We start from the raw sequence: 22,042 nt of genomic DNA on the forward strand, positions 1-22,042 counted from the left end.
CAAAGCGCCACTTCTCTCCGGCCGCGCGGCTGCCCCTGCTCCTCCTGAGTCCTCTGGCCCGTGCTCGCAGGGCCGCATTCCGAAAGGGGCTTTAGACCTGCAGGCCAGGGCCCCGGTGCCCCCTTAGCCCAGGGCCCTGCAGCCCCTAAAGCCCGTGTGGCCCTGTGTGTGTGTGTGTGTGTGTGTGGGGGGGCAGCTCCCAGAATCGTGGCCATGGGAGCAGTGCTGCCCTGCGCAGAGCCACCTGCACACCCCCTGCACCAAACAGGAGCTGCCCCAGGTAAGTGCTCTGCACCTCCTGCCTGCCCCAGTCCTGAGCGCCCTCCCGCACCCTAACTCCTGCCCAGACCCCGCACCCCACCCTGAGTGCCCTCCCGCACCCTAATCCTAATCCAGACCTTCAAATCGCTGTATCACAGTGTTAAACCAAGATTTTCAGAAATAATGAAGCATATTCAAACACATTGCTCACTAAAAAAGTTTTTTTGTACCGTTAATAAAATAAACTATTTTTAAAATATTTTTTCTTTCATCTTTATCTCATCCTTTTTTAATTTCTATTTTTGTGTATGTTTTATAATGTACATAATATATTAGTATAGTAGTACATGTATATATTTTATACATTAAATATACATATATTGGGGGTGTGTGCTCAAAAAATTTTTTACTGATAGGGGTGCGCGATCAAAAAAGTTTGGAGACCACTGATCTAGAGCATCCAAGATAACTTTGAAGATGGAATGCTGACTTTCCACCAAAGAGCTTAATGTTCTTTTCAGTGATGCTAAGAACAGCCACAATTTCTTTTATATGAACAGAGTCTCCTCAATGGTATAGAAGGAGGAAATTCTCATTTCAGGCCTTTTTTTTATAGTTTAGAGGATCACAATGGAAGTGTTCTCTTCTGTTTTGAAGGGAAAATTAAATAGTATCACCTTTTGAAACTGCCAGAGGTCTAGAGTTAAGCTAGCTGCTTACCCCTGCAGTGATTTCATTAGGGAAAGTATGTATACAGAAGTACAGATTAGTGTTTCTTAATCCCAGACATTAGTTACAATAAGGAGAATTGTGTGTGGATATCTTTCGCTGTTAAAATGGAGAAAGAAAGTAATTCAGAATCCTCTAAGTGGGACATGGACTAAATTACAGTTACAGATTAGGTGATATCAAACTTTAATTTAGCATTTGTTCCATTTTTTAATACATAGCATATAAAATACATAATGGATGCACACATTATGATCTTTGCTTGCTATTTTTTGAAGCTGTAAGTAATGAATATCTCCTCAAAATCCACTTCTGGTCCTTGCTTTTTACCATTGACTGTTACTTGAGTGTTGTCTGCTCCTGCTTCCCAGACAGAGGGAGGTCAGTACTGTATGTATCAATTCCAACTACGTTAATGATTTGCTTGCTCTACAGCTAATATTATTTTTAACTCCTTGCTATCTCTTCAATGCCCCTGTTCTTTGTTGGTCTTTAAGACCCATGTTTATCTTTGATTGTAAACTCTCTGAGGCAGGTACCATGCCTCTTTTAATCTCTGTAAAGATGCGTGCAAGAATATAGTGCTATTTTTTGTTGTTAATATCCATAGCAAGGGATGTGTTCCAACTTTAATATGTTAATAAACTGAATTCTGTGAAGTTAAGTTCAATTCCATTGATTAAAGGCCTGGTAACAGCAGGATGGATGTTTGTTTTTTTTAATTCAAACTTTTAATTAGTGAACTGTCGTCATATAAACTATTGAATTTAGAAGCTATTTGAATCCGCTTGTTCACATTTAAGCTTAATTGTTTTATTTGTGTGCCAGCATGATATAAACATACAGTAAAATGAGTTTGAGAATATCTTACCATGCACTTTGATGTCCCAAACCTAGATCTCCTTGAGTAACCGGGGGCAGAGCTGTCATTCATATTTAACCAGTTGTAATTTTGTAGCCCTTGGCTTTTTAAAATTTTAAATAATTCAGTGAAAGTTAATTTCAGAAACTCTTTCAGTTTATTTCTGACACTCTGCATCGGTATGTTTTTCCTACCCTGCTCAAAAAGAGAACCTACATTAATTAACAAAACCCTTCAGTGCTTTCAAGTATGGAGACGTAATTTTGTCAGGCTAAAATGAAATTTGTGTGAGAGAGTCCTACAAAGCCTAATATGGATTTCCTCCAGCCTTCTCAAGATTGTGCAATTATTTCCCACTTGTTAGTTTCCTATACCTCAAACCTACTGCTCTCTAAATGGACACTTATCTATTTTGTGCCATCCTTCTTAAGCTATTTGTGGACTGAAAGTCCAGGTAGCCTCCATTTAGTGACAGGAGATAAAATGTGAAAATACAGTTTTAAGGTAGAGACTAGGTGAGTGAGGATATTACCTCACTCCCCTTGTCTCTCTAATATCCTGGGACCACGGCTACAACAATACTGTATCACAATGGAAGTTTTAAGGTAGAAACAGACTCCCAATGAAGCTAAGACAGTTTCAGGTAACCGCCAGGTGGGCAAGTATACAAAACCAAAGACCAAATGTAAATTGTTTTAATGACTGACTTTGTTTCTTGGTCAAGCTATTTAAGAGTAGGAAACATACTCTGAATTTCCTATTCTGGGGATAAGAGAATTTGGATGGCAGACCTGTACATCAAATATATCTACTTAAAACCTGTAGTGGGTCTCTAGCCAGATAGAAACTTGATTGTTATCTTTTTCTTTCAACTTGTGCACCCCCCCCCCCCTCCAAATCGTTCAGGTTCTGGATGAAATTGCTGAGCATGGCATTAGGATTTACCAGTTGCCTGATGCAGACTCTGATGAAGATGAGGAGTTCAAAGAACAGACCAGGGTCCTGAAGGTGAGTTCTTCACTTGATATTTGAAAAGACTGATCATTTTATTTTAACTAGTTTTTATAAAGCTACAGGATTCTCACAGATATTATGTTCAGTTATAATGTATTTGTTGAAAATGTGTGACTTTATCCTCATAGCACTGAGTGATCGTCCTCCTTAGAACCAAATATTACATGAACTGCTTCCATGCAGCTCTAGTAAAACACTTCAATCTTGACCTTGCAGATACTCCCTTTGATTCCATTCTTGGATTCTCTGAAGTCCAATTGTGCAAGATTTTGACTTTTTAAAATGTAAGCAGATGACCACTAGTAATGAAGATCTTAATTTATTTCAGTCACTCATGTCTGTGCTACAGGTATCATTCCATAAACACTTTACAGTATGCCTTAAACTGTGAATATCTCTAGCTATCTATGTTATCCATCATCCTAACTCTCTCTTCCTGTTTTTAACTGTAATTGGCAAATTTCCATGGGCCATTTATGTCAGATGACAGGCCACGCGTGAACTGTGTTTCAACAAAAGCAAAAAACTCCTAAAACAATAAGCGTTCTAACTGAAAACAAAAAACCCAACAACCTGTAAATAATTTTCCTTTACACAGGTGTGAAGACAAAACTGATCACAACAAGGTTACAGTTATTAATACTGAGGAGTTATGTACAGCATAGGGTATAGGATTAGGCAACGTTCTGTTCTCTGATGCTAACGGTTTAAGTCACATTGGTTTGGTAACACATTTTTTGCCTTTTTTCCCTTCAATATTGAAACGTATTTCTATGCTTCTCTAGAACTTATATTGCTTTTGCTCGGTTGTCTCATCTAGGCTAGCATTCCCTTTGCTGTTATTGGGTCCAACCAACTTATTGAGGTGAAAGGAAAAAAAATCCGAGGTCGTCTTTACCCTTGGGGAGTGGTTGAGGTTGAGAATCCAGAGCACAATGACTTCCTTAAATTGCGCACAATGCTGGTGTAAGTAAAGACATGTGTTTAATCTTTGGCATTGCGTGTCTGTTGAATTAGGAGGTGCCCTTGAGTGATTTTTTTCGTTTATGTACACAGACCTCATTTCTTTCTAGCCATATTACTTTTGCTTTCTCTATTTTTGGACACATTTGCCCATAGGAAGGAAAAATGATATACAAAAATGCAGCCTATACATTTAACTATGTTATTATTACAACTAAGGATATGTGATAGACTTCTTTGCCTCTTACTTACCTGTGATGGGTTTTTTAAAAAATGCTGTTTGTATTAACTTGAAGAGTTGATCAGTTATCTGTAGCATCCTTGCTTGGGCCTAATTAAGCTACTAGTAAAATTTGGAGCATAAAGAAAATTTTCCACAGGTCAAAAAGGCTTAGCTGAGGGGTGAAAACATTATCTACTACCATGGAGTTTGTCTACTTAGACGGACGTTTCACTTTTTTGCTTATTTCCATGCGGTGTAGTTTAATGATGTTCTAAGATGTTTATTGGCATCTTTATAATACCTAAAGATTCCTGTAGCAGACGTGGACCACTGTCCTGCACATGGCTCCTTGGGTGTGCAAGTGTCCACCTGTGCAGAAGAGTTAGTGGGATTGATGCCGAAGGGCCTCCAGGCTTTACCTTAATACAAATTACAAATACTAATCATAGCCCATGACCGTGTGTTTGGATTTATCATTGTTAATGTTATTTTATAAAGGAATTGTTGCATCTATTTAATTCAGATAGCATAATAATAGTATAACTACCCCCTCACCTCACTCCATGAATTATATGTCCCCAAATGCTTTTTCATAAAGAGTCTATTTGATCATATTGTAACAGATACTTATGGGGCTATGGTCAATCCAAATTCATATTGGACATAACTAGCAGTCTCTGCTCAGTGGAGGTCCAGTAATGGAATAGCATAGGGCTATTGAAGGTATAGATTAAGTTGCCTTGGCATAGCTGCATATAAGGGGGAGCTTGCACATCACCTGCACTAGACATGTCTGAAGCCAGTGTTGTTCTTCCCTTGCTTTCAGTGCTAAATTTGGTCAGAAAGCTTTTAAAAGTGTTTATTGCCTTCAGTGAAAGAGTGGTCTACAGTTTGACTGACAGGCTGACAACTATTCTGTTACAACTTTGTGACGAATGATGGCAGTGTGCTTTAAAATTAATCTGTTACAACTTCTGTCTTGTTTGGTAGCACTTACTTAGGAGTTTACTCATGGAGAATCATTCTCTCCTTTCTTCCAGTTCACTGATCTGTACTGCTGTGCTCAGTTTACTTCCACACCCTCAAAAAATCCACCCTTGTTTGCTGTGATTCACATTGTATAGTGTTCACTGGTACTGCTCTGTCTTTTTATATCCCTCATGCACTGATGGGTCAGAGTGTAACTTGTAAGTTTGAGGGTTTCTTTTAAGTTGTGTTGCAGCAGAAAGACTAATTTTTTCTCATTGATTTGTATTTTTAAAATACACTAAAGATAGAGGTCAGGATAGGCTAATTCTTAAGCCCTGATAATCTAGAAAGTGCCATTAAATACAATAAACCCGATTTATGAATATACCTTGTATGTATAATTTAGCTATGTAGCTTTTTTAAATGCAAGATTATTATGGTAACGTTCTGTTACTGGAAATTCAGTTTCAGTGCAGATTTCTGGTGTAATAAGTAGAGCGTCTGCTAGTCAGAGATCACCCTCTGGTGGTCAGCTTTGATGTATGTTCTTATGAGAGTTGAAAGTTCTTGGATATTGAAACGCTAAGGAGCTCTACCTAGTCTGAAGTTATAAACTGTATTTTAGGACATAGTTTCTAAAATATCTCTTGAATACTAAACATAATGCAAAGGCAAGGCTTACTACAATTTGGAGATTACTGCAAACAACTCCTCTGAAGTAGTGAACAATGATGGAAAGCAGAATTTTACTTGTTTTTGAAGGTAATTTTCAGGAAGAGAGAAACTTAAGCCCCATTTAAAAAAAAAAAAATGTGGTGTGGGTATTAATGTTCCAGTTAACTCCATGGGTCGAGGACATGGCCTTTGTTTCCATGTAGGATTTAGTCCCAAATAAATATAGTGATTTTTGTAATAGAAACCATGCATTGAAGAGGGTGATTAACGCTTTGGCAAAAAATGTAAAATATTTACCCTTTACCTGTTCCAGAACGCACATGCAGGACCTGCAGGAAGTGACCCAAGATTTGCACTATGAGAACTTCCGATCGGAGAGATTAAAACGCACTGGCAAGTGAGTATGAGTTCCTTTGGGCTTTGCTTCAGTTGATTCTGTCATTTTTCACTTGTGCCATTGGACAGATTCTCTTTCCCTGCCATCTTCTCCCATTAGCTCACCATTTCTTCTCTGAGATGCAGCACTGAAATGCACCATTAGAGAATTTCTGGAAATAACTTTAACAGGGATCAGTTAATAAAGAATGATAGCTAGGTAAATACCACAGCTACAAATTACTGGCTTGGTTGGTCCTGTTTGCATACTCCTTCTCCTTCCTCCTCCCCTCATTCTTAACCTAAAAATGCATAGAGAAGCAGTGGATAGTAAATATAGCGGGGTTTTCCCCCCTTTAATAGTCCTTACAAAAATAATAAGCTTAAGGAACTGGGTTATTAAATGGAGACCCAGCCTGTGATGCTCAGGATGGATGGTGTTTTTAAGTGCAAGACTGACACATTGGCCAAGGGTTTTGTGGAATATATTTTCTTTAAGCTTTCTATTTTACTTTGCCTTATTCAGTAATAATTGGATATACAGCTAGATAGACATGCTTAGCTTGAATAGACTTCCTTTCCACTTCTCCTTATTTCAGTTTAGCGTGTTTCATTACCGTTCTATAATTAAACCCGTTTGATATCACTTCCTTTATTCTTCATAAATGTTTGTGCCCTTCATAAACTTTGTTTCTTTCTAGTATGAGGAACATATCTGTTGGTGTTGCATCTTCCTGATGACAGACAACATATTCCTCTCCCTGCTTTACTTTGAAATGCTTATTAATTACTCAAACATTTATTTTCAAAAAGAAAGAAAATAGACCTCATTGTATCTATGCCATAGCTTTGTTTTATTACTGCAGTGGTACCATGGAGGGATGGCAAAGAAAATGTCTCAATTGCAGTAAATAAAAGAATAAGGCATGAGAGTGCAGGAAAGATCTTGTATGAAACAGTAGGAGAAAGAGAAGATGGGAGCGAGAAAATTAGTTGGGAAGAAATTTGAAGGAGCTAGACAATATAATGTGTTGCTTAGTATAGTTTCTTAAAGCAACAAGGCTTCCTCATTCACTCCCTTGTAAGAAAGCATGCAGTCAATCTTGTTCTTTCTGTATGGCCCAAACTGTGAACCTTGAATCCATTCTCAGAGACTGTATGTACTTTTTCTCTTCCATGTCTGTCTTATACTTTCCTTTTTCATGCCTACACTGTACGATGTGTGTTTGTGTTTGGTAGGCCTGTTGAAGAAGAAGTTGTAGACAAGGATAGGATCCTCCAGCAGAAAGAGGCTGAGGTAAGGATACATTGTAATAAATTTATCTTTTTTGATTCGTTACAAAACCTGTAATTAAACGATACATGTATCCATTTCTGTATGATATATCAGTAGAGATCTCACAATGAATCTCTTCTTTCCTACTGTAGGAAAAATTAGTATTTGTGTAGAACTTCCAGTGTGCAGTAAAACAGTGAAATAAAGTGAAAGTGAATATTTAGACTGGCTGCAGAATAGTTTTCTCTCCCGATTTCTGCACTTCAGGTCACCTAATGGTCATGGGCAAAAAAATTTAAGGGTTTAGTTTTGAAGAATGTGGGGACCTAAATTGTACATGCAAATTAATTGCATTTTGCGCATTTACTTGTATATTTGTGTGCTGTATGCACAGTTCCTTGCTTGCAGGCGCATATCTTGCATTTGCAACTGAAGTGTTTATTTTCTTAAAATATGATCCCTGCTTTTTGGTTAAACACTCAGGCCTGGTCTACACTTGGGGGGTGGGGTGGGGAGGGGGAATCGATCTAAGTTATGCAACTTCAGCTATGTGAATAACGTAGCTGAAGTCAACGTTCATAGGTCGACTTACCGTGGTGTCTTCACCGCGGTGAGTCGACTGCTACCGCTCTCCCGTCGACTCTGCCTGTGCCTCTCACGGTGGTGGAGTACAGGAGTTGATGGGAGAGCACTCTGGGGTCGATATATCACGTCTAGACTATACATGATAAATCGATCCCCGCTGGATCGATCGCTGCCTGCCGATCCGGTGGGTAGTGTAGACATACCCTCAGACTCATTTACTTGTGATAGCTCTCTTTGTTTCTTTAAAATAAGACCTCGGGATAGATAGTTCACAGCTATTCTAAATGAGATGCATGTTATCCCAGGGTATGTGGTCTGCACGAACATATTTAAAATAAATGCACCCCTTCTACCTTCTGTAATGCTGACTGCAGTGACTTGAGAGCATGAGTACCAACCTCAGGGCAGAATGTTAGGAACCATAGCACAAACCCCAGCTTGGCTATGAATTCTATACTTAGATTTCACTAACCAATTATTAAGGGTAAGCTCTTCAGGCACTATAATAACCTAAACATGGAGTATGCAATGTTGTTGTAACCATGTTAGTCCCAGGATATGATATGAGACAAGGTGGGTGAGGTAATATCTTTTATTGGACCAATTTCTGTTGGTGAGAGAGATGAGCTTTAATAGAGCTCTTCTTCAAGCTCAAAAGCTTGTCTCTCTCACCAACAGAAGTTGGTCCAATAAAAAATATTACCTCATGCACTTCGTCTCTCTAAACATGGAGTCTCACAGTCTCCTTGGGTACTCCAGCCTGTCTTGCCACCCAGGTGAGCATACCCTTGTGATAGTTGGTTCCTTACACCAAGGAACACATCAATATTCTGGTTACTTTCAGGTTACTCCCAGTCCCATAGGACCAGTCTCTTGTTCCAGGTCAGTTGCACCTTAGATCTCAGACCAAAGACAACTCTTGTGGGCAATCCTATAATAAACTATATAAATATTTATTAAATAGGAAAAGGAAATTAGTTATTTGCAAGGGTAAAGCAGGTAAATGTTAGTACACAAATGACGTACAATCTTAAATTTCATAAAGTGATACAGAGTTTATGGATAATAAAAGCTTCTATGTCCTTTAGGGCTTACCCAAGTAAAGCAGCTGGGGATCTCTTGCTTATGCCTAGAAAAACCGTGCCCTCTGGAGCTCAGGCAGCATAGAGATAGCAAGTTCCTTTTGTTGGGGGTTTTTATCCCCCTCTTGCCATGTACTCTGACCTGCAAACTCAGCTGATGGGAAGAATCCACGTGCATGACTCAGCTTCATGGGAGGCAGCGCAACAAATGTCTTTGTCCCCTTTAACGTCCCACAATAGTCTGTCTGGTGCCGATGAACCTTTCCTGCTGGGAAGGACATAATGTCTTCTGTTGAATTCTCCTGTCTGGTGATTTACACAGTAACAGAGGCTTACAATACAACCACTCAAATATTACTTTACAATATGGGATACAGATGTTATAAATGAGATTAAATGCATGCAGCAACTCACAAGCATTCAATAAAATCTGAATACTAAACACAATAATTCTAATGCCTATTTTAACAATATGAATATGTAAGTGAGCCAGGCTGATTCCAGCTATGTATTTGTCAGTGTTCAATTGAGACACAGGGACCTTGGCATAAGCAGGCACCTGGTCTTGCCAGTGTCGCACCTTGTTGTTTTACATAGAAGAATATTATTGATCTTCCATTATAATCTAAAAATCATTTCTTAAAGGAAGTGCAGGAGAAAAGACCATCTGCCAAGGCTTAGCAACTCTGAGGAAAGATGGAGACACCTACTTTACCTGAGCACACCTGGACGAGTCAGGCAAAGTGTTATGTAGGCTGTACTCATCAGTTTCCATACTCCTAGAGTTTGGTGTCTGATCCCTTACTTTTATGTCTTCCATTTTTACTCTTCTTAAGCTTGACCTAAAAAAAAATCACCCAGGCAACTATATTTTTGTTATTTTCTTTTGTTCCAGTCACTTCAGAGAATGAGAGTGTTGAATCAGTAATTTTTGTTTTGGTGTGAATTGATGTTTATTTAGGTCTTAAAATGTCCAGCATATAGATGTAGCATTGAATCAGAACTCTTGACACCAGAGTCTGTTGGCACAGTATTTAAGTTCAAGTACTACAGCCATATAATTGGTCATATTATTGGGACATGGAGGTGTTTCGTTATCAATCTTTCAGAGAGCAGCACTCATTTACTCAATGTAGTTTGGCCCCAAGTCAGTGTGTGAATGGAAGAAAGCCATGATTAAAAGGGGCAGAGCTAATAGAGTGGGGGCGGGCAAACTTTTTGGCCTGAGGGCCGCATCGGGTTTCATAAATTGTATGGAGGGCCAGTTAGAGGAGGGGGTTGTGTCCCGGCCCCCACCTACTATCTGCCTCCCCCACCCCGGGACTCCTGCCACATCCAACCCACCCTGTTCCCTGACGGCCCCTCTGGGAATCATAGAATATCAGGGTTGGAAGGGACCTCAGGAGGTCATCTAGTCCAACCTGCTGCTCAAAGCAGGACCAATCCCCAGGGACCCCTGCACCATCCATACAACCCTGCTCCCTGTCCCCTGACTGCCCCTGGACCCTCGCTACCCCATCCAACCCCTCCTCTCATTCCTGACGGCCCCCCTGGGACTCCTGCCCCATCCAACTACCTCTTTTCCCTGTCCCCTGACTGCCCCCGGAACCCCTGCCCCTGACTGCCCCCTGCTGTCCCATCCAACCCCCCCCTCCTTCCTGACTGCCCCCCCGGAACCTCTGCCCCCATTCAACCCCATGTTTTCCCCCTGACCACCATCCACATCCCCGCCCCTGACCACCACCCCAAACTCCCCTGCCCTCTATCCAACCCCCCCTGCTCCTTGCCCCCTTACCGGGCTGCCTGGAGCACCGGTGGCTGGCAGTGCTAGAGCCGGGCCACACTGCCGCCGCTGCCACCACACAGCACAGACCACCGGGTCAGACCAGGCTCTGCAGCTGCGCTGCCCCAGGAGCTCTCAGCCACGCTGCCCAGAGCATTGCGCCGGCAGCAGAGCGAGTGAGCTGAGGCTGTGGGCAAGGGGGAACAGCGAGGGAGGTGCTGGGGGCGAGCCTCCCGGGCCAGGAGCTCGGGAGCCAGGCAGGACGGTCCCGTGGGCCGGATGTGGCCCGCGGGCCAGTTTGCCCACCCCTGTAATAGAGACTAGTTTCAGGCCAGATTAAAGATAGCAACCCTATAAGTGGTTGGATGCATATTTCTGCTTCCAAAGGTAGTCTCAGGACTTCTACATCCAGCCAGAAGTCCATGAAATGCTAATATTTCAGTCTCCATGTTTCCATATTTCTTTGTAGCATGTCTGTTAAGACCGAATCCTGTTACCTACCTTACTGTCTTCTCTGGCTGCTTAAAAACTTCCTTTTTGGGGAAATCCCCCATGGTTCTACTACCAATAATGGTGGCGGTAGTGGGAACACTGCTGAAGATAGGACTCCAATGTTTTTTCCACAATGATGTTTCAGTAGGGTGGGAAAAACATCATTATAAACCTGTGTTCTTTCAGTGCTAGCACTCTCATTGGTGGCGCTGCATTAGTGATGGTGAAATTTCTCCAAGAACAATGTACATAAATGAACTGCATCCTGTTTACTGATTACCAGATTAAGGAACAATAGGCTAACATGGTGATTGCTTTGAAAGTATCAAGCACGTTTTTTGGCAGTGTTTTTCCTATTACATTTAGAGATTTAGATTTAGAGAGAGGTTATGTGACTAGTATTTCTGCTTATTTGCATGTATGTATGTGGCCAAAGAGATGATGAAGACTTTGAAGTTCTTGGAGGACAATCTCTAAAAGTTCTCAATGGCACTAATAACCTCTACATAACTACTGTTAAGATTGAGAAGGATTAGGTTGAAACTTTAAATCTCCCCCCCCCCCCCCCACTCCCCTCAACTTCTACTGTCTGCTGTCCCTTAAAACAGTGGTTTTCAAACTGCGGGTTGTGACCCAGTACTGGGTCGCGGAATGTAAGGCACTGGGTTGCGGCGGCTCTGGTCAGCACCGCTGACCGGGCTGTTAAAAGTCCGTAGGTGGTGCTGCCTGGTTAAGGCAGGCTAGTCCCTAGCTGTTCTGACACTGTGCTGCGCCTTGGAAGCAGCCACCTGCAGGTCCGGCTCTTAGGCGGGGGGGCCATGGGGCTCTGTGAGCTGCCTCCGCCCTGAGCACCGGCTCCACACTCCCATTGGCTGGAAACCGGCCAATGACAGCTGGGCGGGGGGGTGCCTTTGGGCCAGAGCCACGTGGAGCTGCTTCCGTGCCTCTGCCTAGGAGCCGGACCTGCTGCTGGCCGCTTCCGGGGCGCAGCGTGGTCTGCAGTGCCAGGACAGGGAGGAAGCATGCCTTAGCACCCCCGCTACGCCACTGACCGGGAGCCCCCTGAGGTAACCCTGTGCCCCAAATCCCCTGCCCCAGCCCTGAGCTCCCCCAAACCCAGAGCGCCTTCCTGCACCCCAAATGCCTCATCCCCGGCCCCACCCCAGAGCCTGCACCCCCAGCCCAGAGCCCTGACCCCCTCCTGCACCCCAACCCTGTGCCCCAGTCCTGAGCCGCCACAAACCTGGAGTCCCCTCCTGTACCCCAAACCCCTCATCCCTGGACCCACCCCGGAGCCCTCACCCCCAGACCTTAACCCTCTGCCCCAGCCCTCCCACACCCCAAACCTCTCATCCCCAGCTCCGTTGGGCGCAGCCATCAACAATTTTCTTCAACTGGGTTGCCGGAAAAAAAGTTTGAAACCCACTGCCTTAAAAGATCAAGAGGCTTTGCTGAGTCTTTTGTAGATAAGCTGGTATGAAATCTCTTCATCGCCAAGGCACTCTGAGGTTCAGGTTGGGGAGGACTGTGCAGGGAAAGAGGTGCAGAGGAAATGGGCTTACATTCCTTGGCCTTTGCTGAGAAAACAAACAGCCATTTCCCCTTCTGTTTTGCATTCCGAACAGTAACCGTGCTTGAAGTTCTATTTACAGTTCTGCAAGGTTTACATAACCCCAGAGGGAATGAAGGTTTGGGGATATGCCAGGATCATCATTATCAAGGCATGATTTCTGCTAAATAATGATCCTTTATTATATTAAAAGACATGTTCCTCCGCTAATCGGAGTCATTAATCTCTAACATAGATTCTTCAGCCAAATTACAAGACCATTTTTGACAAGTATAGATTTAATTTTGCTTTTTTGCAGACAGATAAGTTGTTTTTTCTGTCAGTCTCCAAGTGTAAATGCCCTGGTTTTATGAGGGAAGGGAGTGGAGAGAAGAAAGTAATGGTGTTTATTCTCCTTTCTGTAAATATATTACAGTACAAATTATTTGTTGTGACTTTTGCTATTAACAGTCCCAGTAGCTTTTCCAGTAAAAGTGTGGTGGAGACTACTTGGAACAACTTACCCTGTTATGTCACATTCTGAAATGCTTCCTTTGTTAATGAGAATGAGAAGCATAAAGGATAAAACTTTCAGAAATATCTGTGGCACTTTTGCAAATGACACTTAGGTCCTGTTCATTGAGGCATCAGGGGGCATGGATTCTATCCCTAGCTCATCATAAGACTGTAGGCAGTTCACTTTGCTTCTCTCTACCTTAGTTTTCCCAGCTGTCAAATAACAGACAGTATTTTTTCAACGGCTTTTGAGATCTTTAGGTGAAAGATGGTATGGTAATGTAAATTACTTATTCTAAGTCATGCTGGCCTGCAATAAATTGAATACCCTGTAATACTTAACACTCACAATTGGATTAGTTCTTCTTTGTTTTCCCCTGTTGGCCTCGCCTAGCTTTCTGATTTGTCTCTGTTCCTTGATCTCCCAGTGTGTCATCAGTTAATAGGGTTACAGTGTGAGAAATACACCACAAAGTGGCAGTCTTCTCCATTTGCTTGGCCCCATTCTGGCAGACATCCCAGTGCCTGATAACTCTATATAAACTCATTTTACTATGTTTATATATTCAGTAAGATGCAAGTATTTTGTGAAGTATTTAATGTTTGCATGAAAAGGCTAACATGACAGTTGATGAAGGGTCTAAAGACCATAGATAAAAGTATCCTTAAAGTGTGATACCTTTTTCTTTGGTAAGTTATAGTCCTTCTGCAATGGTAAGACGATGTAGTATTAAATTCAGTCTTACACTTTCCTCTGTGGAGTGAAATAGCTTTTATCCTTGGAGAACAGAATGAAAAGAAAACCATCAGGGGAAAAAAACCCTGATTAGCAGTGCCAGTCCTGTGGAGAATAGAATTATGATGTTGACATAATCTTTAAACAATGTATTTTGCCTTTTAAAAAGTTACTTGTTGAAACCAGTTTAACATATGTGTGTAGCCTTCAGTCATAGTTCCAAGTAAGAAATGGTACTCGCTGCCCATAAAGTGCAGTGGCTGTGAACACAAAGACTTGACTTATTTTATAAATGTAGTATTTATAATGCCAGAGAGTCCCATAAAACAAAACATTTCTCTTGATGGAAATCCTTTTTTGCAATATAATCATTTGACTGGAGCATATTTTTCTTGGCCTTACTTAACAGGATTAGTTGCACTCTTTGGTATTGAAGGTATTTTTAACAAACACAGCGAATATCGTGGGAACATCTTGAAGTTACTGAAGGTCTACAGCCTTAAGTTCTATTTCTTCATATTATTTTCTTCCTACAACCCTCTTCTGATCTGAATTTTATTGTTAAGAGGGGCCTGACTATTTGTTTGAAAAATGAACGGTCTTACTGGAAAGTGAACAATTGTTGAGTTCTTCCCATTCCTTTTTCTCTCCCATCTGTGGGGCCATTGCCTAAGCATTACTCAAGCAGGAGTCTGCACTGTGCAAGGCTCTGGCTGGTTTTGTGTTCTAGCCAAAACATGCAGTAATGGGAATAATCAACCATGTAATACAAAGTTGTATCAATGTCTATACACTCTTAACTCTCATGTGAAATGTCTGATTCCTCTCCATGTTGTTGTTGCACCGCCATCGAGAATAATGTGACACTTTGAGCTAAATTCAGCCCTAGTGGAAGGAGCTCTGTCTCCAGTCAAGTAGATGGAGTTTACACTAAGGCTAAGTTTGGTCCTTTGACTTCTGCTTTATGGGCATTGTCAGGAATTGTGTTTCTAGAGGATTTCCAAACATGTTCCTCTTTTTGCCTTTTTTTGCCCTTGACTTGCCTCTCCTCTTTGAGGTTTGGTGTTACAGCATCCGTTCGTCTCTTGGGGGTGAATGCGTGCTCCCTGCATAGCACGGCAATGCTGCTTCTGCATCAGCAAGAGATCTGCTGCAGAGTCAAATGAGATCAGAGTATGCTGCCTCCATGATGCTCTCACTCTATGCCAAGACAGGGAGGAACAGACTAGATATGAAGCTTGAACTGTGGTGTCTTGAGTGCTTTCACCTTGAAGCAACAGGAAGAAAAGTGTGTGTTGTATACACAATACACTGATAGCTCATTTCTTTTCATTCTTGCGAGGAGAGGGAAAGTAAGTCCACTTAAAACTGTAACATTGAGGAGTGGTTCTTTCATTTTCTCCTCACTCATAAAGATAAACGGCATAAGAGAGTGAGCATCACTTATTTGTGTATAACATAGGTCAGCTCATTCTCCCTGAATCTTGTATGCTGTGTCATTGCTAAATTAATGGATTGAAATGATCTTGTCAGCTTCCAGATAGTGGTGCAAATGGATATCACCCTCTCCCGTGACTGCAACCTGCCTGAAAGGGTGTGTTAAATGTAATCTCCTGTCCATTACGAGCTAACGTAAAAACTGCCTTTATATAATCAATCATTAAAAAAACAAATAAACATTATGCCTGGAAGAAACTATTTGCTACATCTCTGCAATCTTTTTTCCCCTAATGCAGCTATCCTAGAGATGAGGAATAATATGAATTGTTGGTAACTTGGAGTCATTATCGGATTTTGGAAAGCGATCAGTATATGTAAATATAACTCTGTTTTAGTTAACAGAAAAGTCTGAGCTGTATTTTCATACTGAAAAATATCCTTATATATGGAGCTCTTCATCAGGAGCATAATAATATTTAGCAGCTTTTCAAGCAATAATTAACATACACAACTTTTTTCTCATATGTTGCTACCGTTCTATTCTATTAACCAAGCTGTCTGTTCCCCACATCCTAATACCTTTGCTCCTGTCCTTCCACACTCTTTCCTCCCCTCACCCCCCAATGTAGTTCAACTATTAGATCTCTTTTCAGTGAGTGAATATACAGCCAGATTTCAGGTCTCGATATCCATCAGTGTCCCATTAAAATATTGTATGTTCTTCATGCAGAAAGTGCTATAGTACATCAGATACGTGTCATTTTGGCTAGAGTCTGGAGCTTTTGCAGTTAGGAGGAATCTTTTATACCATAGTCTCAGAAAAGGAAGTTAGTCTGCAGACCAAGAAGCAGCTCTCCAAGAAGAGCAGAGCTGTGCTTTCTAAATATGGTTGCACTGGCTGCATTTGGTGGGGTCTTACCCTTATTTTGGTTTTTGGCCCGTTTGTTTCAGCAAAAGGAAATTGTGCACTTATCTTCAGTAGCTTCATACTATACTAACTGGTGTAGGAAGCACAACTATATGATTAACTTTAATGGGCATTGCATGCCAAGGAAGCTCCTATTGTTAACGTGGCTTTGCAATCTTGCCATTAGTTAATCTATGCATCTGTATCCGGGGTGGCCAACCTGTGGCTCCGGAGCCACATGAGGCTCTTTAGAAGTTAATATGCAGCTCCTTGTATAGGCACCGACTCCGGGGCTGGAGCTACAGATGCCAACTTTCCAATGTGCCGGGGGGTGCTCACTGTGCAACCCCTGGCTCTGCCACAGGCCCTGCCCCAACTCCACCCCTTCCCGCCCCCTCCCCTGAGCTTGCAGTGCTCTCACTCCTCTCCCCACCCCAGAGCCTCCTGCACCTCACGAAACAGCTGATCAGGAGGTGCGGGGAGGGAGGGGGAGGTGCTGATTGGTGGGGCTGCCAGTGGGTGGAAGGTGCTGGGAGCGGGGTTGGGGAGCTGATGGGGGGGCGCTGCTGACATATTACTGTGGCTCTTTGGCAATGTACATTGGTAAATTCTGGCTCCTTCTCAGACTCAGGTTGGCCACCCCTGATTTATATAGTATGTGGGGTAGCACCTCATAGCTAGAAAATGCAAAACTGTACTTAATCTCTAGATCTCAAAATATTTTATGAAAATGTGTGAGGAAAATCCTTCTCTTAGGGAAACTGAGACTAAAGAGGTTAAGTGACTTTAAATCTTTGGAAGAACTTTAAAAAACAAAAATTCTTTTCTATGCTGAGCCTTGGCATGCCAAATCTCTCACCATTGTTATACTGCCTTACTCGTGCTGGCAAGGTTCTGGGGTGAATGAGAGAGAATCATCTGCTTTGTGAGGTTTATGTAGTAATATAGAGTGTGTGTCTTTAAAGGCTTTGTTTTGAGGCCTTGGGTCGGGGGAGGAGTGTAGTTTGGTTCAGTTAATCTTTAAGCATTTTGTCTTCCCTTTTCTACCAACTCTTTTGGGTTTTTATTTTTTTATAGTGGCTACTTCTCTCTCATCCATTAGGCTCATCCCAATTTTAATTGTCATTCAGGTTCTATAGCACCCAGGTACATAATGATAGATGTTATGTATAACCCCCCCCCCCACCCTCCCCAGCTGCTGATGTTACTGTAAAGACAGCAGTAAAGATTTAGGACTATTTGTGCTAACTTGCATGTGCCCACCTCTATTGGTGTTGATGGCTTCAAGCAAATAAAGCTGGCAAAACCAAAATAAAATTAACATACCCAATTAAATATTTGTTTATTTAAGAAAAAAGTAACTTTTAAAAAAATCATGTTTTTCACAACAGGTTGGTGGTAACACTGTATTTTTAGCATTTTCTTGACTCATCTGTGTTGAGAATCTCTGATCAAACTGTATTATTACAGTTCTAAATGTTTGACTAGGTGATGTAGGTAGATGTGAGATATAGTCACCTATTACAGAATTTCATTATTGACTTCACATTTCTTCTCATTTCACATACGAATCTGCTTTAACGCTGGACAGTTCAGATGGGAAACTCCTTTTCTCAGGTTACATCAGCTATTCAATTTCTTTCTCTATTCCCCTGCCCCTATCTAAGGTCAGACAAAATAAAGTAATATGTGTCTCTGGAACTGTAGCTCTTTTCTGATCTGGTTACCTGCTTTGTGTAGACAAATAGAATCAATTATTGCTCACCCACTTGAGCCTCAGCATTTGGGGTTATTTATAGAGCCTCCCACGTATGATTCACTCATTCTTGTAAAATAACTGTCCCCAGTAATGTTTTGCTTTTGTATTCATGCTAGACATTTTTTAATGTTTCATTTTTTTCAGACTGCATTACATTATTTTAAATTAAAATATGATTAATAACCAATGCAACATTTTTTTAACATTATCCCTTAATTTTGTAACTCTAACATTCCTACAAAGTAAACAGTAAAGAACAAAAGCATGACTCCTTTGTGGGGAGGGAGAGATGGTTAGAACACAACTTTCTTTTCTTTCCCACAAAATAAATTAAACCCATATTCTCAGACTAGTGTTCTTAAATGAAAATAGTATCTGGCGACAGTGCATTATAATTGTTGCCATTGTTTAATGGAACATTGGTGTTCTGCCTACCATAGCAACAAATAAGACTACTGCTCTAAAACCTAATTTGTTTGGTTTATAAGCACTATGTGGCTTCAAATTTACAATAAATCTATGTACAACTTACATGAAAATTGTAGAAGGCCTGATTTTTTTCAAAATTATAAGAGCACAAAATGCATATACAATTGTGTGCCCCATTTGTATGTGCAATTTTCATGACTGCATATGCAAATGTGCAACTGGCCATTTGTGAGTTCAGATAGCAGATTTGTGAGTACAGTTGTAATTGTATGCACATTTTTGAAAATCAGGCTCATAATGTCTGTTCTGTAGCCTTTTATTAAATTTCATGTTCAAAAGAAAAATAAACATGATTTAAAAAGAAATTATCTTACATAATAGATTGCCAACTTGCTTTCTCATGGGATAGAAATTACAAATCAGTGTCTTTAAAAAAATGAAAACACTCAAAACAAACTATAGTTATTTCCAAGAAAATGTTGAACACTTAAAATTAAAACATTGTTGGCTAATATGTCTAGACTTCACTTTTCTTTCTCTTTAGATTTCATTGAGCATCTTTTTATTTTGCTCTTGAAACAGTCTCTTCAACTGGGTTGGCTAGTGCTCCTCAAATTTTGGGGCGTTATCCAGTTAATCAAACCAAACAGAAACTTCAAAATCACCATTGACTTTCTGGCATTAAGGGCTAAGTACTTGTGTTGGAATAAACAAAGCTGCTTTACCAGAAATGCCCCTTTGTACCCAAAAAGGAAAGGAAGGTGTTTTCCTCTATTTTGTAATGTCTGTGTGCTAATTTCCAAGTCTGTGAATGTGCTTCTGAAAGATCTTGGTTTCCACACTCTCATGGTCAAGATTCTTGTGTAGCTTACTGACTTGAAATGTGTGTCTGATATGATCCTGACTTAACACACTGGGCCAAAAGGATCTTTGACAGGGATACATCAGTAAGAAATGGACCATGTAATTAAACACTAAATTGTAAATATAGGGTGGGGAAAAAACTGGGTCCCTTTCTCCACCAAGGAAGGAAAGGATTCACAACTTCCTGTATATCTGGGTATTTTTCCCATTGGATTCAAGGAGAGAATGAGCCTTAACTGTCCAAATTCTGTGTGTAAAAGGTGGTGTTTTCTTTTTGTCTTCACAGCTGCGTCGCATGCAGGAAATGATTGCACAGATGCAAGCCCAGATGAGGATGAAGCCTGGGGATGAGTGAGATGCTGAACATGTGGCTGTACAAGGTACATTTTTTCGGTTTTATGTAGCTATTATCCTCTTTGTTAAAATGCTGTACCATGCATCATTGATTTGCTAGAAAGTGAAATCTTTGGTAACTTCCTCACAATGACTTTAGTAAACACCGGGCTTTAGATTTGCCTTTACAAGGAGTCTGTTTTTACAGCTCCTGGAACATCATGGGTTTTCTCAGAAACAAATGAATAACCAAGGAAGGGCTTCAGTTACCAAACTGAAGAAGAGGTATAACGGGCAGTTTGGGCTGATATAAATGATTTGCATACTGGTTGTCCAGCTACTATAGTTAGTCTAGATCATTTAACTTACTGTTTTGGGCTATTATCTGTAAGAAACTAAATGGCACACAGCCCCTTTTTCATTTTTGCTGTAAAGAGTGAGTGGTGTCTGTCAGATTGGTCCCCTGGACTGCGTAAGTCATTTAGTGGAATCCAGTCATGAATTTTTCTGGGACCCCTCTCCTCTCAGATAGTGGTTTCTGATTCTGATAGTACTGCCTCTGAAACTCCAGTGGTCCTTTCAGCAGTCTGTATATATATTGTGCTGCCTTTGCCTTCAATTCAAAACTGAATCTTTTCAAGGTGTCTAAGGCTGGGTCTACACTACCCGCCTGAATCGGCGGGTAGAAATCGACCTCTCGGGGATCGATTTATTGGGACGCGACAATCGATCCCCAAATCGACGCTCTTACTCCACCAGCGGAGGTGAGAGTAAGCGCCGTCGACGGGAAGCCACAGAGGTCGATTTTGCCGCCGTCCCTACAGCGGGGTAAGTCGGCTGCGATACGTCGAATTCAGCTACGCTATTCGCGTAGCTGAATTTGCGTATCTTAAATCGACTCCCCCCCCGTAGTGTAGATGTAGCCTCAGTAAATGAAGAAAAGTGTGCATATTAATATGAGATTCACTTCTAGATTTGCTAAATATTATACAGAAACCACCCATCAATCACAGCAGAGAATACACAAACTATCCAGCAACTCATTTTATTTGAGAGCCTTTGCTGCTTGCTCTAGAAGGCTGGTATGTGAATTAGATTTGCTTCTTGACTGACCTGATCCCTTCACCTGTTAGATCCCTTCATTGCAATGCCTGCTGGTGTGCACAATAGCCAGTAGGAAGGCTTTTTCCCAACCTCAGAGGGCCACAGCTTGTTTCCAGCTCTCTGCTCTATTCTGGTTGCATATATCGATCTTCAGCAGGAGTAGTTGATTTGGCTTCAGTTTGCCCTCCGTTCAGGTGGCTGTAGTTTCCTATGGCATTTCCACCTGCTTGTGTCTCTGATATTCTAACTGTTTGAAGTGTTGTAGCCACGTTGATCCCAGGATATGAGAGAGACAAGGTGGGTGAGGTAATATCTTTTATTGGACCAGCTTCTGGTCCAATAAAAGATATTACCTCACCTACCTTGTCTCTCAAGTATTATAATGGAAGACTTTATTGAGGTAAGTCAAGATTGCAGACACTTGTGAGTGCATATTACCTTTCAAGAATGTTATTGGCTGATACTTTACGATTACTTCCTGGAGTAAGTAGAGTTAATAACTGTGGTAACTTGCTTATATGGAAAAGTAAGTATAGTCATCATCCTGTATAAGCAGCCTGCTTAATAAACTGACAGTTTTTGCAAAGTGCTAAAGGAAAAAATTGTGGACAAATCACACTTGTTTACTGGATGCATACTTTCTTGATGTCAAAGTCTATATATGGCATATTAGTCCCTGGGGCCAGCATTCAAAACTTGCAAGCGCTCAAGGGAATCACTTTTTTTTTTTTATTGTAAATCCCCATGTTTTCTTCAGAATGCAGAAAGCATAGTTCTTATATTTTCTTAAATACAAGAATAAAAAATAGAAACATATGAAGAGCCTTGTTCCTGTTGTTTGATACTTCAGTTTAATGCTCCAGTTTTGATTTGCTGGTCTGCTGGAATGTAAAGCCTGAATAAAATGGATTATATTATCCCTTCTGACCTTGTGACAGCTGCCAACATTCCAGGCCTAAAATAAGGAGATTTTTGTTGCCTTTACTTGAACCTTCACTTTTCCTGTTTACATTAAAAAAAAAAAAAACTAAAACTTTTTAAAATTAAGCCTTCTAAAGGAGTAAACTTGTCCACTGGGCCCCTATTAAAGAAGACAAAGTTCTACTGGTATATACA

The 22,042-nt window shown here is 41.1% G+C and overlaps 1 protein-coding gene across 5 annotated transcripts in view; it reads left to right on the plus strand.

Annotated features, from left to right (window-relative positions):
• The window catches only part of LOC101939207 (septin-2), a 109,930-nt gene that overhangs the window by 74,499 nt on the left and 13,389 nt on the right, over positions 1-22,042 (plus strand). For all 5 annotated transcript variants that reach the window (XM_065567979.1, XM_005281109.5, XM_065567980.1 and 2 more), the window contains exons 8-12: positions 2,759-2,860; positions 3,687-3,832; positions 6,010-6,093; positions 7,311-7,368; positions 19,776-19,869. In XM_065567979.1, the coding sequence (XP_065424051.1) occupies positions 2,759-2,860; positions 3,687-3,832; positions 6,010-6,093; positions 7,311-7,368; positions 19,776-19,844 (459 nt within the window). In that variant the 3' untranslated portion in view covers positions 19,845-19,869. The remainder of the gene's footprint in view (positions 1-2,758; positions 2,861-3,686; positions 3,833-6,009; positions 6,094-7,310; positions 7,369-19,775; positions 19,870-22,042) is intronic.

The sequence above is a fragment of the Chrysemys picta genome, chromosome 15 (assembly GCF_011386835.1).
Source record: "Chrysemys picta bellii isolate R12L10 chromosome 15, ASM1138683v2, whole genome shotgun sequence".
In the NCBI taxonomy this organism is placed as follows: Eukaryota; Metazoa; Chordata; order Testudines; family Emydidae; genus Chrysemys; species Chrysemys picta.